Raw genomic sequence first — 21365 nt, forward strand, 5'->3', positions numbered from 1 at the left:
ATGCATACATACATATGTATATAAAACAGGGATAAATGCTGTATACTGATCACCCCATGAAATATTTATTGTGTGTCCCCCACTTCTCCCCCCACTTCCCCCTGCAAATATACCATATATATTTGCAAAAGGAAGAGATATACAATGTATACGTGCAGGGGTTGAGGGGATATGTACCATATTTCCTTGCCTATAATGCACATTTTTGTTTATATTTATATATATGTATGTGTTTATGCATATGTGTGTATATGTGTATATATATGGCGTATATTCCCACACCCACACTAATATACCACATATATTGGTGTGGGGTTATATGCCATATTTCCTTGCTTGTGATGCACATATTTTCTCTACCTATATGATGTCTATCCCTTGCAAATATATATGGTATGTATCTTTCCCCCCCACCCCCAAGTGGATGGGTGGCTGCATGAAGCATAGGGTGGATGGATGATGGACAGACAGGCCTATTTAATTTAGAAACACTTGAGGGAGACTGAGCACTGGTGAGACGTGCCCCCCTGAGAGAAGCGCTGGTGACACTTCTGGGTTTGCTGCTGGCACTTTTGCCAGTGGTGGTGGTTGGCTGCTGGGGGATCCCTGCCCTGGTCAGCAATTGGCTGCTAGTACCCCCCCGCAGTATTAGGAGGCACCAGTTGCCCATGGGACAGAAGGGTTTCCAAAGTACTAAATGGCAAAGAGAAAATCCATAGGGATTATTAATGGACGGTCTCTCTCCAGACCAGAACCAAGGATCTTGCCATGACATAAGCAGATCCTGAGTTTAAATGAACATTAAGACATTCTTTTTCACCCCAGCATTTAATTGCAGGGTGGGGCTTGTTACCACTAGATGGGGTGGAAGCTGGGGCCATTTATGCACATACCTTCTCATCCTGTGATGTGCTGGAGATCTGGCAGGTCAGAGCACTTGATTAATTGAGTCTTCTCCACATGTGAGCTTATGTGCACTGTGCTGCATCTCATGGAGTTGTATAAGCAGCAAAATGCACATCAGCACGTAGAAAGTGGTGGCAGTGAGCTAAAGCGCCTCCGATATGTTTTAGTTCACAAATGCACTGCCACCATTTCTTGTGTGCTGACGGCATTTTGGCACTTTTCAGTGTTCAGCACTGCAGCACAAGCATGTGTATGGATGCCCTGAGAGCTTAGCCAGATCCACCAAGGGTGGAAAGTGGATCAGGTGCTGCAGAGTGTGGGAATGACTCTACCCATGGCCTCTGCACTGGAACTTCCTGGGCCTTCAGTGCTGGAGGCTGCAGATGAGAGGAATGGAAAAATCCCTGGTCTAACCTAGTCACTCTCCCAGCATCTGTCTGCTGGGGTGGGGCACAGGAGACTGTCCCAGTCTGACCTAGAGTCTGCACCAGTCCATGGTATATCTCTTACATGCAACAGCTGCTGTGTGAGCCCCTGACATGTCACTGGGTTTTTAATCGCCAGCAATGCCACCTCTCACGAAACGGTTGCAAGACTCCTGATTTTCAAATCAAATTAACCCCAACTTGTGATCTCAGGATACGACTTTCGAATCTTGGGATTGTCCTTCCAGCGTGTGTGGCGGGTGCCCAGCTGGTAAGTCTGTGGATGGGGAGGGGCCAGGGGGAAAGGGAAAAGGTGGGTGGGGGCAGACAGAGGCCCGTACAGTGAGGGAGGGAATGAGGCAGGAGCTGGGGTGGGTCATGTGGCGGGCAGCTCATCTAGAGCGTGGGGGGGCGCAGCTCCCTGCTGTAGTGCGCACCCCCAGGGGAGGCTTGGGAGGGCTTGTGTCCACCGTGGGGCAGAGGCAGGCTGCTTGCTGCAGGCTGGGGCTCTGCACCCTCCTGGCTTTGCCCTGGGAGCTCAGCCGTGCCATGCCATTGCCTGTTGGGTGGGCAGGGGGCAAGGGGTGTGTTGGCTGTATGGAACATCCCTTGCCTGCCCAATGGCAGGAAGCACACTGGTGTGAGGCTGGGCTCTCAGGGAAAAGGCAGCAGGGTGCAGAGCCCCAGCCCTCAGCAGGCAGCCTGCTCTGCCCCTCAGGGGGCACATGCCCCCCCCATGCCTCCCCTGGGGGTGTGCACTGCTGTGGGGAGCCACACCTGCTGTGCCTCTGGATGACCCATCCTGTCCCTGCCCTGCTCCCCCTCTCACTGTGGGGACCTTGATCTGCTCCCCCTTCCCTCTTGCCCCCCACTTCCCCTCCACTTAGCTTGGTGCTATCTGTGTCTTTGTCTGTCTGTCTGCCCCTCACTCCCAAGCCACAGCCCCCCAGCCCTGCTGCTGCCCCTCACTCCTGATCCACAGCACTCCACATCCCACTGGGGTGTACAGGGACACCCCCCCTCCGGGCTCCACATACCCACAGCCCTACCCATGACACCTTCACAAATAACGTCCCCATACACACACATTGCAAAAATAGCATCTCATGATTTACATGCCAATCCCTTGCTTTTTTTTCAGAGCATGTCTTGTGGTTTTTGGCATTGTGGGGTTGGCAATACTGAATCATCCTGCAGAGGCATCGGTTGTTGGCTACAGCCAGGCCAGGGTGGTGACTGGGCTGAGCCAGTGCTTCTGCTGGGACTCAACCCTGGAGGGTCCTGGCTAGAGGGTCTTGCCCTTGGGATCAGAGTGATGCTGCGCTGGGATCAGGAGGGAATTTCCCCCCAGTCAGATTGGGCTGGAGGGAGTGGGGTGGGGGTGGGGGTGCCTTCCCCTGTAGCCAGCTCTGCCTCTGCCTGGGATCTCTGGAGCCTCTATTAACAACCAGTGACAACAGCAGGGCATTGGCTGCCAGGATCCCCCAGCTTTCTCAGCGGCAGATCAGGGTGCGATGCCTGGTGTGGTGTCAGGGCTGACAGTCTTTTTATGAAGGGTTTGTATGATGGATTTCGCTGGTGGATCCCGCCTTTGGCAGGGGGCTGGACTGGGTGGGACCCCCGGAGCTGCCCCCCAGGCCCATGCCTCTGGGATTCTGATCAAGGTTTTGGCACCTGCTCTCTCCCCTCTTGTTTCACAGCCTGGAGCCTCTTCAGCGCTTTGCAAAATTCTAGTGACACGCACGTGGCAGCTGTCACAGACAGCCTCGCTCGCGCATGCAGCAGCTGACAGTGGTTAACACGGTGCGGTAGCTCGCTGCTGTTATTTGCTAGGTTAGCAGCACAGTTGGCAGCAGCATTATTAGCAATGTCAGCAGCCGCGCTCTTGGGTCTGTCTAGTGGGCAGCAGCAGTGCCATCCCTGCCTCTTGTCAGTGCTGCAATGAGTACTGATGAGCCCAATTCATTACGTCTTTAACCCTCTTCCCAACCCCCAGCCCAGCCCTCCTGGCATCCAGATGGGGCAGCATGGTGGAGTGAAAGGCATTCGGGGTGTCCTTCTCATCAGACACGCTGGCAGTATAGGGGACAGGCCACATGGAGACTGGCAGCCTCCACCCCAAGAGAGCCAGGGAGAGGGGGCTGTGCTGTTATGGCCCCTGGCACCTGCTGCCTGAATGGTAGGAGGAGGGAGTCTCCATGTCCTGTTAGCACGATGGGGGGCAGGACACATGGAGGATGATGGAGAAGAATGGTGGGGTAGTAAGGGGGGTCATGGAGAGCAGGGGCTAGGGAGCAGTAGGAGGCAATGGAGTAAGGGGGTAATAGAAGGCAAGGGTGGGGTAATAAGGAGCAGGGGTAATAAGGGGTAGGGGTAATAGGGGGTCATGGGGGCGGTGATGAGGGGCAATAGGAGGTGATGGAGAGGGATGGTGGGGCAATAGGGCCTATGGGGCAAGGGCAAGATAGAGTCCACTCCAAGAGGGCAGGCGAGAAGGGCGGAGTCCTCTAGAGCAGACGAGCGGCGGTCCTCCCTCTGGAGAGCGGGCCCCGCCCCTGGCGGCGCCGGAAGTCCCCGCGGATCATAAATGGGCCGCACCGGAAGCGGCGCTCAGTCGGCGGCGGAATGGCGTGGGTGGCGGAGCTCTTACTGCTGCTGCTGGCGGCGGCCGGGACCGGTGCCGCGGCGCTGCCCGCCCGGGACCCTGCGGCCCTGGAGGCGGCGCGCTTCGCCCTGCAGGCCTACAACGCGGCGGCCGAGCGCAGCGGGCCACCCGCCCGCCTGGGTGCCCTGCGCGGGGCGCGGGCACAGGTGGGCTGGGTGGGCTGGGGTTGCAGACCCCCGGTGCCTCTGGGGACTGGGGGGCCTCGAGGGGTCGGTGCAGCCGGGGGCGGCCTCGGGGCGAGGAGCGCAGGGCTGAGCGAAAGGGCAGCTCCTGTGTAGCTAGAGAGAGACAGAGATGCACTCGCTCGTACACCTGTAACTGTGTAGAGATATACACGTGCGCTTATATGTGTATAGCTACGTAGATAGATGTATGTAACTAGTATGTCTGCATGCTCGCAGTTGTGTGTGGACGGCTATGTAGAGCGACAGATACGTATGTGCACTTGTGTACATATAGCTTTGTAGAGATATACAGGTGTACACCTAGCACATGTCTGCACACATGCATTTGTATGTGTGTAGCTATGTAGACAAAAGAGATGTGTGTGTATATAATGTATGTGCACTTGTATATGTATACTTACAAAGAGATATGTACATATAATATGTGCACGCATGCAGTTTTTTATGTATAGCTATGTAAAGATATAGGGGATAAATCTATATATGTATACATAATATACATGCATTTGTATACATATAGCAATAAAGTGAGATAGACGTGTATGTAGTGTGCATGTGTGTGCACACGTGTGTGAAGTATAGCTGTATAGACATACGGAGATTTAGAGGTATCTATATCTCTGCGCCTGCACGTATTATTGGGGGTGCAGTCTCAGGAAATGGGAAAGGTATGGCCTGGTCCGTACGTGTGTGTGAGCTGTGTGTGCACTACATACGTGTATACATGGACTTGGGGTGTCTCAGGAAAGAAGAGCAATTATATAGACTGCTCTGTACAGGGATGTGTAGAAGCTGGAGGAGCTTCAGGAAACAGGGATATATAGGCTTGTGTGTGTGTGTGTGTGTGTGTATGTGACCATATGGATGCGTGTGTGTATGGGGGTTCTTAGGAAAGGAGATATTTAGACTGATTTATGTTTCTGGGTGTATTAGATGGACTGGGAGTCTTGGAAAAAAGACTATACAGACTGGTTTGTGTGTGTATGAACTGGGGGGGTAGGGTAAGGGGGAACACAGGATGGTCTTTATGCATACGTATGGACTGGGGGGGTGGGTCTTAGGAAAGGGGATATATAGACTGCATGTGTGTCCTGGAGCCCTGGGTTCTTGGGGAAGGGGACGGGTTGAATATGTAGACTGGTCTGTATGTGAACGTATAGACTGGGGTGGGAACCATATGGAATAAATGACATGGGCCTGGCTGTCTGGTGGGGTGGGTGGTGGAAAGAGATCACGGACTGTAGGGGATATATACCCCTGGGTATCTATGTGGACTGGCAGGGTCTTGGGGCTGATTTCAGGGGGTCCCTGCTGTGCTGAGCAGACAGCTCTGAGGTGGAGGACTGGGTATAATACCTGGCACTGTGCTCCCCCCACCCCTCCATGGGCCCTCCTAGCCCTTCTCTATGGCTTTGGCCTCCATGTAATCCAGGCTGGTGCAGAACCCAGACTCCAAAGAGAAACAAGGGGCCCAGTTTCCTAACTGGGGGGATACTGAGATCAGTTTCCTCCCCTGCCCCCCAACAGGGTCTTGGTGTGGAGACTCAAGCCATAGCCCCCAAATTTGAGACCCTGCCTCTTCCCTCATTCCCTAGGTGACAAATGGCATCAAGTACTTCCTGGATGTGACCCTGCTGTGGGGACCATGTGACCTGGTCTCCTGTGGGGAGCTGGAGCAGGTGGTAAGGAATGGGCAGCGGGCTGGGGGGGGGGGGGGGCACTTTTCTGCGGGGGAGGAGTCTGGGAGAACCGCTGACTTGCTCTTCACCCTGGAATCTGAGGTGCCCAGGTCCTTATGGCTCCCCTCTGCCATGTGTCCTAGTCCCTTTACTGTAGGCACTAGGCAGAGATTGTCCTCTGAGTGGGAGTGGAGAGATCCCAGGCTTAGCTTGGTGGCACTGGGAGCCCCCATCTCCACCCTGAAAGCCTCATGCTAGCACGGTTGCCCCCAAAGTATGCTGGGAGATGAGCTGGCTGTGACCCCAAGCCAGGACTGGGGCTTTCCTTTGTGAGCTCAGGGAGAGCTGCCACTGAGTGCCCATCATATGGGGTCTGTGGCACATGGTGGCTCAGTTGGGATTTGGGTTGCAAGGCAGTAGCATGTGTTTACCTGTGTGTGGGTTCATGGAGAGGAAGCAGAGCTTAGGTCCTGGTGGCTGCATCTGAAAGCAGGGGAGAGAAAGCAGAAGGTGCAGTGAGCCTAGGAGTTCGGCACCCCCCTGAAGCTTCCCCATGGTGCCCCCGTGACCTGGCCGTGGCCCAAGTTGGGATCTCCTGACCAGCTTCCCCTGGATCAGCTGAGTCGCTTGTGATCACTCAGCCAGTCAACCAGCAGGGAGGGGGAGGCGCAGTAATCTCCCTGCCCCCTTCAGCAACTGGTTGAGGCATGTGACCAGCTTCCCCATCCCCTGGCAGGGCTCAGAGATGTCTGGTCCGTGTCACATGAGCATCGAAAGCCAGATCTTGGAATTCAGGTGTCTCCTAGCACCCCCTGCTCTCATCCTCACTCCCCTCGTGGAGCTGCAGAGAACCCAGACATCCGGGCTCCCATCTCATCTGCTCTTAAGCCCCTTCTAAAGCTAGGGCTGGAACCCAGGTGTCTGGGATCCCAGCCCCCCCTGCTCTCCCCCCCCGCCTTACCAGAGCCGGGGAAGAACCCAGGTGTCCGGGCTGTCAGCCCCTCCTGGTCTCACCCCTCCTAGAGCTTCTGATAGCACCTGGGGGTCCCTCTCCAGCTTCAAAGCCTGCTTAGGACTCCAGAGAGAACTCGGGAGTCCAGGCCTTGTCATCCACATGTGACTCAGGCCTGCTTGTTTTCTCCCTTCTCCTCCCCGAGTCCTGCCAGTTTGAGGTCTGGAGCCAGCCCTGGTCCGGCCGGCAACGGCTGGTGAAGCAGGAGTGTCACCCAGCAGGTAGGTCCAGCTTGACTGGTTACCCCAACCGCCCCCTCTTCCTGGGCAGGGCAGATCCATGAAGCCCTGCACCATTTCCACCCAGCCCCACCCACCTGGGACCTTTGTTCCACTCCAGAAGTGGGCACATTTCTGGACCAGCCCATCTTGTTCCATCCAGCCTGATGGGGTTGGCTATGGTTCAGGTATACACCTAGAGGAAGCCAGCCAGAAAGGAAGTGACTTTACAGGCTGGGCTAGTTGTGGGTTTTAATGTGTGGCTGTAATGGTGATATTGGTGCAGCCCCCACTAGTTATGCTGGTTTCAAGTGCCTTTGAGGTGTATCGAACTCACAGCCCCTGCTTCTGTCTTCCCTGCCAGAGAGAACCCAGGTGTCCAGCTGTGCCTGACAGTCCTCTTGCCAATCCCTGCTCTGGCTGTCACACAGGGCCCTGGTTTATTTCAAGGTGGTTTGTTAGGTGCTCTGAGTTGCCAGACTTCATGAGGCCAAGTTTAGGCTGGGGGTGGGAGGGGGTTGTCACTTGAAACCAACCGTAATGAGGTGCTGACAGCTGAGGGGGCTGCTCTCAATCCAATTAGCTAGAAATCAGGGTATTTTAATATGGAAATTAGCTGTGTTCACGTATTCAAATGATGTGCATCTTAGTGAGGTGGCTACAGCCAAGACCAGGCTGGGAGGCTCAAGGAAACCAGCCTTAATGAGGAGCTGACAGCAGAGAGGGCTTTGGTCTTGGTAGTTAGCCTGAGAGGGGTGTATTTGAATATGGAAATAGGTTGACTTTGCACATTACAATAGATGCCTCTCTCCATGTCTCCAGAGCTGGCAGAGAGAGTCCAGGAGCTGGCCCAGACCCTTGGGGGGCTGGACGAGACCCCAAGAGGGGTGAGTGATGCTGAGGGACCTTCTCAGGTAAGTCACCAGAGTGGGGAGAGAACCCAGGTGTCTGGGTTCCCAGCTGCCCCTGCCCCCGTCCCCGCCCTATATCCCCCACCACCAGCGGCTTTCCCCCATGGGGTGGGAAGGGGCGGCCAGCCTTGGACAACAGGCTGTGGGGGGGCAGGGGGGGTGTTGAATTTAGTTGGGGAGGGGCTATGGAGGTCCCTTCAGCCTGGCAGACCTCTGAGTCGCCCGTTTCCTCCCCCAGCCGGGCCAGAATGTGTCACTCCAGCTAGCGGCGCTCTTCAGGGACTTCATGAGCACCTACGGGAAACACTACAAGGATGAGGAAGGTGGGGGAGCCCCTTCCCAGCATCCTTTGTGGCCACCTCTTTTGCCTTTCCCAGAATCCTTTGCACTAGATCCCACCAAGAACCCTGCTTCCCTCCCTCCTTCTCGCAGTCCTTTGCTTGCGGCTCCTTCCATCCTTCCTGCTTCTCCCTCCATCCTTCCCAGAATTCTTTGCAGCAGCTGCCCTCTGCCTTCCTCCCTTTCTCTTTCCCAGAAACCTTTATGTGTGGTGTCTACTGCTCATGTGGCTGGTCCCTGCTCCTTTCCCAGAGTCCTTTGTCCCATGCAGTGACCCCTGACCGTTTCCACTCTTTGTGGACCTCTGCACTGATCCTTTACCCCCTCCAGTGTCCTGTGACCCTTGTGCTGACCCCGACCTCTTCCCACAGTCCTTTGACCTCCGTGCTGACCCCTGACCACTTCCAGGGTCCTATGCCCCCCCACGCTGACTCCTGCCCCCCCTCCCAGAGTCCTTTGTCTCCAGCACTGACCCCTGACCTTGCTTCAAGAGTCCTTGGTCTACTGTACTGACTCCCAACCCTCCGCCCAGAGGCTGCACAGCGGTTCGGGATCTTCGCAGACAACATGGCCAAGGCGCAGTGGTTGCAGGCGCTCGACCAGGGCACGGCCCAGTATGGGGTCACCAAGTTCAGTGACCTCACTGGTGAGCAGGGCCCCCGCAGACTTCCCCCCCAGGCTCCCCATGTCTCTGGGGGGTGGAGGGGGCACTGGGGACTGAGGGGGGCAGGTGTGACACCCCCCCCCCCACTCGGGCCCACTTTCTACCCCCAGAGGAGGAGTTCCGCTCCCTCTACCTGAACCCACTGCTGGCCAAGCTGCCACCACGCCCAATGAGACGGGCCGAAGCCCCTCGGGACCCACCCCCCGCCAGCTGGGATTGGCGGGAGCATGGGGCTGTCACCAGCGTCAAGGACCAGGTAGCTTTCTGACCCCCTCAGAACCTCTTCCTGGCTGACTTGAGCACCGGCTTCCCCTGCCCGCACCCAGGCTGGTCCATGGGTCCCACCAACAGCCCTTTCCACCTCCCCCAGGGCATGTGCGGCTCTTGCTGGGCCTTCTCTGTCACTGGCAACGTGGAGGGGCAGTGGTTCCTTCGTCGCGGGGACCTGATCTCGCTCTCGGAGCAAGGTACACAGACATCGGGTGCTGCACAGAGCCCCAGGCCAGGATCACGGGGTGCTGGACAGACCTCCCCAGGCTGGGGTCAGGGTCTCTCTGTGACAGGCCATGGTTGCAGCAGGGAGCAGGCCCTAGGATGGAGGGAGGGATGTACAGAAGTCCGCAGGCCCCAATCCTGCACTGATGTTCTCTTCGTCTTTTTTCTCCCCACCCCTTTCCCAGAGCTGGTGGACTGTGACGGGCTGGACCACGCCTGCGGAGGGGGGCTGCCCTCCAACGCCTATGAGGCCATCGAGAGCCTAGGTGAGGGCAGGGGGCTGTGGGCCAGGAGTGAGAGGCACCAGCAAGGCTGGAGGGAGTGGAAGGCTGCAGGGCAGGAGTGAGGGGTATGGGTCAGGCTCATACCCTCCCCTTCCCGTGCACGTGCCCCCATCCCCAGGGGGGCTGGAGACCGAGAGCGACTACACCTACGAGGGGCATCGGCAACGCTGCAGCTTCTCCTCGGACAAGGTGGCCGTCTACATCAACAGCTCGGTGGAGATCTCCCGGGACGAGGATGGTGTGTCCACCTCTGGGGAGTGGGCAGGTGCTCTCTGGACCCCCCCAGGCGGGGATTGGGGTGGGGGCTGAGCACAGCCCCTGACTCAGTCTCCCTTATGCCTGGCAGAGATCGCTGCGTGGCTGGCTAAGAATGGGCCCATCTCTATCGCGCTCAACGCCTTTGCCATGCAGGTGAGTACCGGGCTGTCCCCAGCCCCGACACACCCCCAGAGCCGCTGCCACCTCTGCTGCCACCCCCACCCCCTCCCAGATGTGCATTTCAGCCCCAGTCTCCCCTGCCCACCCCAGAAGCAGCTGCATCTCTGTTCTGCTCAGCCACTGACACCCCACCCCAAAGGCGGCCTCATCCCAGTGCCCAGCCCTGTATCCCTAGCTCCTGCCCCACCCCAGAGCTGGCTGTATCTGTTCTACTTAGCTGCTGGCACAGCCAGGTGCAGCACAGGCCTGGATTCCTGGCTCTGACATCCCCCAGAGCCCCCTGCATCCCTGTCCTGGGCGAGGGCCCTGTGCTGATCCCTTGACAAAGCTCCTTATTTCTTTCTCTCCCAGTTCTACAAGAGGGGGGTCTCCCACCCCCTGCGCTTGCTCTGCAACCCCTGGATGATTGACCACGCTGTGCTGCTGGTGGGATACGGCACCCGTGAGTGACATCCCCCCCGGCTGTGGGCTGGGGGGGTAGGATTGGGAGTGAGGGGCACTAGTGGGGTGGGGGGTTGTGTCTGGAGTGAGGGGCACTGGGAGGGCTGGGGAGTAGGGGACTGGGCTGGGAGTGAGGGGCATGGGTGGGGTGGGAGGGAGCAGGAGTCTGCGTGTCTGGAATGAGGGGTTCATGCGAGTCAGCAGGGGACGCTGTGGCACCTGCTTGTTTGAGGTGTCCCAGCTCCAGGCCCTGGGCAGTCGGGGCTTTGGGCAGCCCTTGTCCCTGGCTCTAAAAGGGACCAACTAAGAACCCAACAACCCATTATCTGCCAGGGGGCCGCACGCCGTACTGGGCCATCAAGAACAGCTGGGGCGAGGACTGGGGGGAGCAGGTGAGTGCAGCTGGGACCCCTGGGTCAGCCCCCCCACTCTTGCTCTAGCTCCCGGCCTTCCCTTTCCAGAGCTGTGGAGAACCCAGGCATTGGGCTCTGGGCCCCCTTGGGCTGGCTGGGGGGGGGGGTGGTACGTTGTGGGGGTTTTAACTCCTTGCTGTCCTCTCTCCCCAGGGCTATTACTACCTGCACCGTGGCAGCCGAGCCTGTGGCATGAATACCATGTGTAGCTCCGCCCTTGTGGTCTAGGCCCCGCTCCCTCACCTCTTGCCCTGCCCCCTTACTCCCCAGGGAGAACCCAGGTGTTCTCCAAAAGTGGGGGCGGAAATCACTGCACTTTAGACTCTAATCTAAGCTTGGGGGTGGGGCTAGACCTCAGGCCCCACCCTCCATCCCCATTGGCTGCTAAGCCCTGCCCCCTGGTTTCCCAGCATGCCCAGTTCCTCCCAGTCAGAAAAGGTCACTCATACTGGTACTAGCCCTTCCCCTACCAGATGGCAATTGGGATCTCCGGGGGCTGGACACAGCACGGTGGGAACCCAGGACTCTGGGCTACCTCTCCCCAGTGATGGGCTGGACCTACAGGTACTTGGCCCCCGTGCACCCTGGTTCTCTTTCCCAGTTGGACCGGGGGGGTGAGAAAGCAGGCCCAGCCCCTCTGCCCCTTCTTGGGGAATGCACGTGCACGTGAGCGCATGTGTACACATATCTGGTTGGGCTGGGGGGGGGGGGCAGTTCACGTGCACAAAAGTAGCGTGGATCTCTGCATGCCTGGGGTAGTATGCAGGGGTGTGTGCACATGCTGGGAGTAGTGTGCGGATGTGTGTGTGTTCATATGTTCAGGGAATTGTATATGCACATGTGCATAGTGTATACATGGGTGTGGATATGTTTGGATATTGTGCAAGTATGTACATGCATGTGGATTGCAGTGTACATGTGTGCACGTGCGTAGTATGCATGCACGTGGGGTGTACGCGGGGTGTGTGTATGTTGATGATACGCAGGCAGTCCTCGGACTTATGACACAAGACACAGTTTTCAGAAACCGGTCATGTCAAAACATTGCAACTCGGACCCAATTTTCTCATAAGAGACAATGTTATAAATGGGGGATTGGTTCCTGAACCAAGGCTGGTACCCCGTTGTCACCAAAAATGCCCCAGAATTTTGTACTCGGTCAATTACAGATGAGTACTATAGCTCCATTAATGTATTTATATTGTAAATAGCCATCTTGTTGATTTGGAAGGACTCCTTTGAGGTGACTTTGCTGGAGTTTTTGAAAGGATCTTGGGTGGCCGTTTTGAAGGGTTCTTGGCCGCAGGTTCTTCTGGAGTCTCATCTGCTTTCTTAAAGAAAGTGTCCCAGGAAGTTTGGACAGACATTCTCCAGGGAGATGAGTGACGTAGCCAGCTTGTTTGCTGGCGTGGCGTGGCATCGGATCCTGCATTGTAAAGTTGAAACAGGGTGTCAAGATACTACTGTTGTAAGGTGAGGGCTGCCTGTACGTACATGTGCAATAGGGGGCATGGGTTTGTATGTACACGTGAGAATGGCTGTAGCGTGTATTCTCATGGTGGAGTGGCCCTTGTCCCCCAGGTACACCTGCAGGTGTGTGGTATGTACATGTGTGCACATGAGGTTGCATGTGGCACGTTTTGGGGTAGCGTGTACATGCAGGGGTGTGCACATGGGGTGTGAATGGGTGCACATGCACGGGAGGAGTTGTAAGGATCTGGAGTGCAGGCACATGCCAGGTGTGCACATGAACCTGGCGGGGGGTGGGTGCTTGTGTGCAGACATTCCCATGTAGCCAAGAAGTAAGTATGTGGCATGGCTGTTGTGTGTTCACACAGGCTGGTGCATGCACATGGATACGGGGGCAGCGTGCACCCTGTACATGTGTGGGCGTAGGAGGTGCAAGGGGCTGTGGTGGGTGCATGTGAGAGCCACATGTGTGCGCATCCCCACAGGACCCCCAACACTAAGTACTGACTAGTATTAATCTGAGTTGACACTATATGGTAATCCCAGGGGGCGGAGCTCAAGGCAGAGGCATGGCCAATAAGAGACCCACCCCTTCCCCTTATAGCTCTGCCCCCCCATCCTGGGCCTCAGTAGCCTTCCTCTTAGCACTGTCCCCTGGTTAGCTCAGGGTGCAGGCACTGAACTAACAAGCTGCACTTCCCGTTAGTGCCCCGGGGGCCAAAGCATGACCTCCTTAACCAGTGTTAATTAGCTTCACTAAGCTCATTAGTTGGGTGGCTGCTTGTCCAGGCGTGACCTGGTCGCAGGGGCAGAAGCCAGGGTGGATCCCGATCCACTAGGATCTCTCCCCTTGCCGGGGGTGGCCCAGGAGCGGGGACTGAGGCAGAGGGGCTCGCGTGGGGGCTGCCTGGTGCTGCTGCCTGGGATTGGCTGGGGGCTTGCCCTCAGTGGCTCCCCTCCTCACTGGGCAGTCCCTGCTGAGTACTGTTGCTGATTGGCTGGTCAGTCCAGTCCCACAGGACCCCCTGCCTCTGATTGGCTACATGTCCAGTGCAGTTGGGACATTTTCCTTGCTGATTGGCTGGCACGTGTAGCACCAATGGATCCCCTCCACTGCTTGGTGAGTGATTCCACCCTGGCTGGATCTTCTACTGGATTGGCCTGCAATTCTACCCTGCAGCTGATCCTCCCAGCCCATTGGCTGGCGATTCCAGTGCCCCTGACTCTCCTCTGCTCTGATTGGCTGGTGCCTCCCTCAGGAAAGAGGCAGCTGGAGGGGGGTCCTGGCGTGGGGGGCTGGATCTGCTGGATCCACGTGCGCCAAGCTGCTAATAAACCCGCGTGCTCCAACCTCGACTCGGCGTGCAGCCTGGTGGCCCTGGGGGGCGGGGCTTGGAGGGGGGGCGGGCAGGGCAGCGTCGATCTGCCCCCACAGCCCGACGGGGGGGTTATAACCCCGCTGCTTGCCCTCTGCTTCCCGGGGATGACGTCACCGGCCAGCCCCTAGGGAGCCCCCGCGGCGCTGGCCCCGCCCGCGGGTGTCCCAGGAGCCCCTGCGGCTGGGCTGCTGGCCGCAATCCGGGGGGGGGTCCCAAGCGGTCACTGCCGAGGGTCCCCCCCCCCATTCTAGGGGCCTCCTGTGTCGGGCCGGGGGTCCAGGCCAAAGGGGGAATAGTGGGGGGAGGGGCTGTGGGTGCTCCTGGGCGGGGGGGCACGGATCCCCCCCGGGGCCGCCCCTCCCCCCGGCTGCGCGGACCCGCCCGGGCGGGGCAGGGGCGTGGTGACCGCGATGGCGGCAGGAGCGCGGGGGCCGCGGCTGGTGCTGGCGGGGCTGGGCCTGCTCCTGGCGGCGGCGGCGGCGGGGGAGGGCGTCCCCATGCCCGGGGCGCCCGTGGCCGTCCCCGTGACCGACGCCGGGGTGCAGGCGGCCGCACGCCTGGCCGTGGAGGCCTTCAATCGCGACAGCGACGGCCCCGTCCTCTTCCGCGCGCGGCGCGTCCTGGCGGCCCTGGCCCAGGTGAGGGGGGGCCGGCCGGGGCGGGGGCGGGGCGGGGCGGGGCGGCGCCCACCCGCGCTCACCCGCGGCGTCCCGCGCCCGCAGGTGGTCTCCGGCGTCAAGTACCACGTGACGGTGGAGCTGGAGCGGACGCGGTGCCGGAAAGGGGCGGGGCGAGACCCCCAGGCCTGTGCCCCCGCCCCCCCGGCCCAGCAGCAGGTGAGGGGGGAGGGGCTGCAGGGGCCGTAATGCACCTAATAGCCGCTGCTTCGCACCCGGCCCGGCGTTCTTGGGGCGGGGCTTGGCCGGAAGGACTCGCAAAACTACCACTCTCGGTTCATAATGCACCTAATAGCAGCCCCACTTGCATCTGGCCCCGGCCCTGGGTGACGCGATTCTCTCTCCGGCCTGCAGAAGCTGATCTGCGAGTTCCAGGTCTGGTCCCGCCCGTGGCTCCCCGACACCCGGGTCGTGTCTCAGCGCTGCGCCCCAGCCCGGGCCTGAGCCCCGGGCCGCACCCCCCCCCCCGGCTCCGAGCTGGTCTCAATAAAAGCCTCCTTGCAGCCACTGCCTGGTTCTTCCCTCCCTTCCGAGTGACCCTCAGGTGCTCCAGTGCCCCCCGTGCTGGGGAGAGAGTCGGGGGCCGGGTCATGGCTTACCATATATCCAGGTCCAAAAAAGGGGACACCTGTCACTGGGGGGGAGAGGGGGAAATGTTTGGGGGGGTGACATGCCGGTGCCCTGCCCCTCGCCCCTCACTGACAAGCCACCCCCCAGCCCCACTGCTGCCCCTCACTCCCACCCTGCAGCCCCCAGCCACTGCCCCCCACCCCCACCCCATCCCCAGTGTCCTGCACACCCACCCTGTCCCCTGTGCCCCTCACTCCAGCCCTGCAGCCCGTGCCCCTCCCAGCCTTGAGGGTGCCCCTGAGCAAGGATGCTGACTGGGGAGAAAACTCTTGCCTTGAACTGGAGTAAAGGCAGTAAATCGAAACCCTCCAGGCACTGTGACAAAGGGCCTTTGGGACACCTGCAGACTAGATGAACGCACCAAACATTTTATTCTACAACATCAAGACGTGGGTTATGGGCAGAGGGGGCAGTACTCGGGGGGGGGCAGGGGTGCTGAGACTCATGTGGGGGGCAAGGTGAGTGGGACTTATGGAGGACACGGCTGGCAGGGCTAATTTGTGGGGGCCGTATGAGGCCAGTGTCCAGGGCTGCAGTGCAGGGAGGTGGTTAGGGCTGTGCTTTGTTCTCCACCAGTGGCAGGAGGGGCCGAGCGCTCTTCACACCAGTGCACAGGTTTTGCCAAGCTCTGTTACAGCAGCACTGTACACACGAGTGTTTCCGCTCTCCCTGGCCTCGGGGGTGACTTGTTCAGTAAACTTGGTCTCACAGCATCTTCACTGAACTGTCTGCATCCTTCTGCATTGTCAGTCTGAGGGCCACAGGCGCTGTGCTACGGTGGGTCTTCCCTGGCATTGACTGGGACTCTTTAGTGGATGAAGGCACAGCCAGGGTCATAGTCATGCTGGGATCAGACCTCATGTGCAGGATGTCTTTCAGGTGGCCATGCCTGGTCAGGACTGATTGTAATTAGTGCCAATGCCTTGATCTTGGGTGTTTCCACCATGTCTTCCTTATGATTCTCCAGTGAAGCAGGTCTGGCAGCAGGTAGGGGAGGGCCGGCTCCTCTTCCCTGTGGCAAAGCCTGGCACGGGACTGCAGGAAGGAGGGAACCTGCAGTGCAAAGGCAGCGATGTGGTGGAGGGGCGATGCTGGCAGTGCTGGGGGTTGTTACCATTCACATGGGTGCAGGATCCGCAGCCTTTGCTCCTTTTCCCGCCTTTCGCTCCTCTCTGCCCGGCTCCGGGCTCGCTTGCATGCACAGACCGCAAGAACTCGTCCCACCTGCAGCACCGGTGAAAACATCTCTCTCAGGCTCTGGTGGGGGGGTAATCTTCCAGCAGCCCAGAGCCCTGGTCAGGACAGGCAGCTGGAGGAAGGGCAGGAGAACAGGACCCCCAGCCCAGCTGCAGAAGAGGGGCTGAGGCCGAGGTGTCTCGGAGTGAATGACCCTCCCCAGGCCGGAGCCGTCGCTCGGCTCTTACAGAGCAGCAGAGGAGAGCGGCAGCTCCCCCCACCCCGTGCGCCAGGGGCTCGAGGCTGAGATGGAGGGCGCTTGGGCTGTGGAGGAGTGAAGTGCCCACCCGGAAAGGCCTGTCAGGAGGGAACGTGCTGATGCACATGGCAGTGCTTGGAGACTCGGGGGTGAGGAAAGGACCAAGCGCTCTCGGTATCTGATGCATCCTCTCAAAGAGCCAGCCCTGGGGCTCTCCCGTCCGCGCAGGTCCTGCTGGAACAGGAGCCTTCCAGCAGCCTCCAGCCTTGCTCACAGCTAGGCTCTTGAGCCTTCCCAGCTCTCAGCTACAGGAAAGGCCGTGAGGGCCATAGGGACCGCAGGGATGGGCAGCAGCATGGCCAGGGCAGGCAGGAGTGATTTTGGGGGCTGAATGCTCCAGGCAGCCTGGCATGCAAGCACCTGTGCGGCAGCAGCCCCCAGAGGGAGGGGAGCCTGGGCCACAGCACTGGGAACTGGGCTCTTCTGAGTCTCAGTGAAGAGATTTCCCCCCTTGGCCCCTCTTACCTCCAGCACGAGTGCACTCTCCAGACCACAGCACCAGCTCTACCCGGGGCGCCATCGTGCCCAGTTTTGCTTCATCTGAGAGCGGCTGTGTGAGCAGGTGGGGAGCTGGTGAGAGAGAAAGCAACCCAGTGAGAGGAGCAGGCCCATGTCCCTCCCCAGGTCTGGCACTTCCGCATTGCCCATCACAACACCGGGCTTGAAAGCAAAGGAGACCCCAGCAAGACCCTGTCCCAGTCCTTGGATGCTCTTGAGAGTTTGGCCCAAGGTCACATCTCAGCATGGCAGCTGAGACGCTGTGGGAAACTTTCTCCTTTCTCTCATTTCATCAGAAGTCTCTTTCTCAGCTCTCACAAGAAAGGTCGATGCTGTCTCCCGGGGGGAATTTTCTTTGCATACGTGCAATCGTTTCATAGTGCTTAGGGTTGGAAGGGACCTAAACAGATCATCAGGTCCGACCCCCTGCCCCGGGCAGGAACGGGTGCCGTGGTCATATTACCCAGCAAATCATATCACCCCAGCTGTAAGGTTGGGACACAGAAAACAAGAGACCCAACCTCCTCCACCTCTGTAAGGGAATCTCACCTTCCACAGCTGGTGGATTGCTGAGGAGCCTTCTCCAGTAAGCGGAGCCCAGGATCCCCAGGTGCTTTGCCGGCAAAAGATGGCCGGGGCAGCAGCTGCATCTTGAGAAGAATCTCTAGAAGGAAGAAACAAGAAGAAAAGTGGCAAGAACAGCACCTCTGTGCAAGGTCTGGGAAGAAAAGTGCCTGGGAAGCAGAGTGCAGGGCATGCAGCCCAACAGCAGGTCTCCAGAACAGGACTCGGAGGGTCAAAGGCATGGATCTGGGTCTTTTGGGCAACCAGTGATTCTGCAAGGTTTAGTGCCCGTCTGACACCATGAACACATGGGCCTTGTCCAGCTCTTCCTTTCTCCAGGCCAGCCTTTGACCCCAGGCCCATTTTTCCCCCGCTTTCCCACATGCCAGTGCCTGGGACCGCTGGTCCCTGTGGCAGTCTGCAGGCCGGCCCCTAGAGCCAGTGGTTAGAAATCATTTCTTGAGGCTGGGCTTGATCCTCAGCTTGTCTGAATGGTGCAGCTCTGGGGTCCAGCCCATGAGGGTTTTCCTTGCAAAAATGATCTGGGCTGCCATTAGTACAGTCACTTGTGAGGGCTGGAAGCAAGGGCTTGGGAGCTGGAGGTAAGATGGTCTACAGAAATGCAGGGATCTTCAGTTCTGCTGAGCACAGGAGACTCCCACTGAGCCTGCAGAGAGCGGCAGCTCCCCAGCACCTCCACAGCAGCCCCTGCAGCTCATCCCTGGTGCCTACAAGCCAGTTACTGGTCCCTGACTTTCTCCTGCTTGGGCTGCCTCGCTCCCTGTATTTGGATGTCGACAGGCTGGCCTGATCCCACCCGTCTATGAGGACAACAGCATGTAGACGGCAGGTCTTGGACCTGCACCTGCAGGGAAGTTTTCATTTCCATAGTATCAGCTAAGGGCTGAATGTCAGATGCTTGGAGCCTTTGGTGAATTGGCACAATGGAGCGTTTTCCCATAAGATAAGAGCAAGCCAAGACTGCGTCTGATGACCCCCCTTCAATACAGAACTGTGCTTCCACGTTACCTCTAATCCTGGGAAAGGACCGGAAAAAATCAAGGAGCGCATTTGTGAAGGCCCAGCAGGGAAAATGACGCTGAAGGGAAACCGTCACAGGCAGATCCTGCCTGACAAACCTTACAGCCTTTTATGACCAGGTCACACACTGCCTTGACACAGGAGCTGAGGCCAATGTCATCTACCTGGATTTTAGGAAAGCTTTTGACATAGCTTCCCTATGAGAATAGGATGTGAAAGTAACGGGTTGTGAAGTGGACGCCTACACGGTCAGATGGGTGGCCAACTGGCTCAGGGACCGCACCAGAGAGTGGTGGTGGCTGGGTCATTCTTGGCCTGCAAGGAGGTGGGCAGTGGGGTCCCACAGGGGTCGGTCCTTGGACCAGTGTTATTTAATATCTTCATCAGCGATTTGGATGAGGATGTGGAGAGCGCCCTGTCCAAGTTCACAGATGACATCAAGTTATGGGGCAAAGTTAACACACTGGAGGGCAGGGAGCGGACACAGGCTGACCTGGACAGGTTGGATCAATGGGTGGAACGAAATAGGATGCAATTCAACAAAGATAAAATGTAAGGTGCTCCCCCTAGGAAGGAGAAATCCCCAGCACACCTACAGGTTGGGGGATGACCTCCCTCAGCAGCTCAGAGGCTGAGAGAGATCTTGGAGTCATAGTTGACTCCAAGATGGACATGAGCCGGCAGTGTAACAAGGCCAATCACACCTTGGCAGATGCACGACCAACAGATTGAGGGAGGTGATCCTCCCCCTCTATGCGGCACTGGTCAGGCCGCAGGTGGAGTACTGCGTCCAGTTCTGGGCACCACACTTCAAGAGGGACACGGAGAATCTGGAGGGGGTCCAGAGGAGGGCCACTCACATGATTAGTGGCCTCCATGAAAGACTCCCAGCTGGATTTGAATGTGCCGTTCAGGGGCTCAGGCAGGAGGGTCCGTTCTCATTTCCTCTCTCACTTGGGCAGGCAGGTGCCCATGGCCTCCAGCCACTGCACATTTCAGCACTGCCCAGACACAGGATCTCATCTGCTGGCCCCATTGTGCTTTTCCACCTGCTCCAGCCCAGAGAGGGGAAAACAAGCCCTGTTCTCTCTTGCTGGCCGGGGAGTGGTTGCTCAGTCTTATGCTCCTGGGCCGAAAATGAACTGGATGACAAAGCCTCAGTGGAAACGTTTCTGCTGCTCTGAAGCTGTAGAAAGCCTCGCGCTCTGCACAGCATGGCAGGGATCCTTCCGCTCAACGACTCCCTCTGGCAGCGCCGAGGTCCGGGTATGAGGGGAGCCGTGAGGTCCCTGTGCTCTTCAGCCATCAACCCCTGCAAAGGGCCCTGCACACAGGAACCTGCAACTGCAGCCACGCGAGCAGTGCAGCTGCAGGGACAGCTCTGCCGGAAGTCCTCCCTGGTCACACGCAAGGCAGCAGCAGAGCCGGGGGTGCAGTCTGGAGCTCTCCGCTCTCCTTGGGACAGGTGGCAAAGGGGACAGTCCTGCCCCAGGGATGGTCACACTTGGGCCTTAGGGCAGGGGTGGGCAATTATCTCAGCTGGAGGACCTCTGAATGACCTTGGGGAGCTGTCAAGGGCCACAAGGGTAGTCCTGCCCCTTAGCAGGTGCCTGGCCTGCTGCCGCGCCCCTTCGCACCAGACCGCGCTGGCGCCACAGCAGCACGTGGGGCTCCTGGCACTGCAGGCGGAGCCACGTGCTATTGGGCCTGGCCGGGCCAGCTCTACACCTCTACGCGGGGCGTTCAGCACCGCAGCAGGGACCTGGATGTGGCGGCTGTAGGAGGGCGCATGCCAGTGGGCCGGGCCGGCTCCATGCTGCCACATGCAGCCCCCAGGACTCAGCCAGAGCCACGCGCTGCCCGATGTGGGCCATGAGTGCCCTGGGGGCCTGCTGCTGACTCCTACTGCTGGGCGGGGCTGACTTGTACCCATCAACCCCACCCACAAACCCACCACCACAGGCCCACACACCCCCTCCCACAGACAGGAGCCCCCTCCCTGCTCAGCAGCTGCCCAGTCTCATGCCGTGGCGCCTCCACGTGGGCTCCAAGGTGCAGCGCCAGGAGCCCTGCAGAGGTGGGGCAGAGCGCACCCGGGGCAATAGGCGACCCGACAGGCCGGCTCCAGCCCAGCACCAGCACTGGAGACCCCGAGTGCCCAACCCCCCCCACTGCCCCAGCCCCTGCCCAGCAAAGACCCTGGAGACCCCCCAGCCTAGCAGGGACTCTGGAATACCCCCCACACAGGCACCCGGGAAACCCCACACGGCCCCCCAGGTGCCCCCAGCCTGGCAGGACCTCCACAGACCACCCCGCCTAGCGGGGCCCATCATCATCGGCGAAGAGCGATGTCCCGGGTGCGGCATAGGAGGGCCTGGCTGCCATGGAACCGCACACCCTAGGCACCAGCCACCACTTCCGGTAATGGGGCCAATATCCGGTGACCCGCTGCAGCCCGGCCGCCATCTTGCCCAGTCATGTCAACATCCGGATACTCCTCCCCGCCCCCCCCGCCGGTGTCCCGCCTCCGCCGCCA

The 21365-nt window shown here is 58.9% G+C and overlaps 3 protein-coding genes across 4 annotated transcripts; 2 read left to right on the forward strand and 1 right to left on the reverse strand.

Annotated features, from left to right (window-relative positions):
• Window positions 1-3950: 3950 nt before the first annotated feature.
• LOC149860575 (cathepsin F-like) lies at window positions 3951-13901 on the forward strand. The gene is made up of 14 exons (XM_090055082.1): window positions 3951-4142; window positions 5777-5863; window positions 7018-7093; window positions 7913-8004; window positions 8240-8324; window positions 8873-8986; window positions 9115-9260; window positions 9375-9471; window positions 9685-9765; window positions 9902-10021; window positions 10130-10194; window positions 10573-10663; window positions 10996-11054; window positions 11229-13901. Exons 1-14 carry the CDS (start codon window positions 3957-3959, stop codon window positions 11301-11303), a joined length of 1374 nt encoding a protein of 457 aa, XP_089911208.1. The 5' UTR covers window positions 3951-3956; the 3' UTR covers window positions 11304-13901.
• Window positions 13902-14039: 138 nt separating this feature from the next.
• LOC149860576 (cystatin-like) lies at window positions 14040-15104 on the forward strand. The gene is made up of 3 exons (XM_090055207.1): window positions 14040-14562; window positions 14647-14760; window positions 14956-15104. Exons 1-3 carry the CDS (start codon window positions 14335-14337, stop codon window positions 15043-15045), a joined length of 432 nt encoding a protein of 143 aa, XP_089911333.1. The 5' UTR covers window positions 14040-14334; the 3' UTR covers window positions 15046-15104.
• Window positions 15105-15578: 474 nt separating this feature from the next.
• LOC149860577 (uncharacterized) lies at window positions 15579-21296 on the reverse strand. 2 transcript variants are annotated; one of them, XR_016443249.1, is made up of 4 exons: window positions 21128-21296; window positions 17774-17888; window positions 17192-17296; window positions 15579-16455 (listed from the first exon to the last, which is right to left on the reverse strand). XR_016443249.1 is itself a non-coding variant. In XM_090055215.1 (4 exons), exons 1-4 carry the CDS (start codon window positions 19705-19707, stop codon window positions 16349-16351), a joined length of 345 nt encoding a protein of 114 aa, XP_089911341.1. In that variant the 5' UTR covers window positions 19708-21007; the 3' UTR covers window positions 15579-16348. The 2 variants fall into 2 exon arrangements, 1 of the variants encoding a protein (XP_089911341.1); XM_090055215.1 differs by lacking the exon at window positions 21128-21296 and adding an exon at window positions 19690-21007.
• Between the last annotated feature and the right edge of the window lie 69 nt (window positions 21297-21365).

This window comes from Crocodylus siamensis, chromosome 6, assembly GCF_052110815.1.
Source record: "Crocodylus siamensis isolate JL-2025a chromosome 6, ASM5211081v1, whole genome shotgun sequence".
Taxonomy (NCBI): Eukaryota; Metazoa; Chordata; order Crocodylia; family Crocodylidae; genus Crocodylus; species Crocodylus siamensis.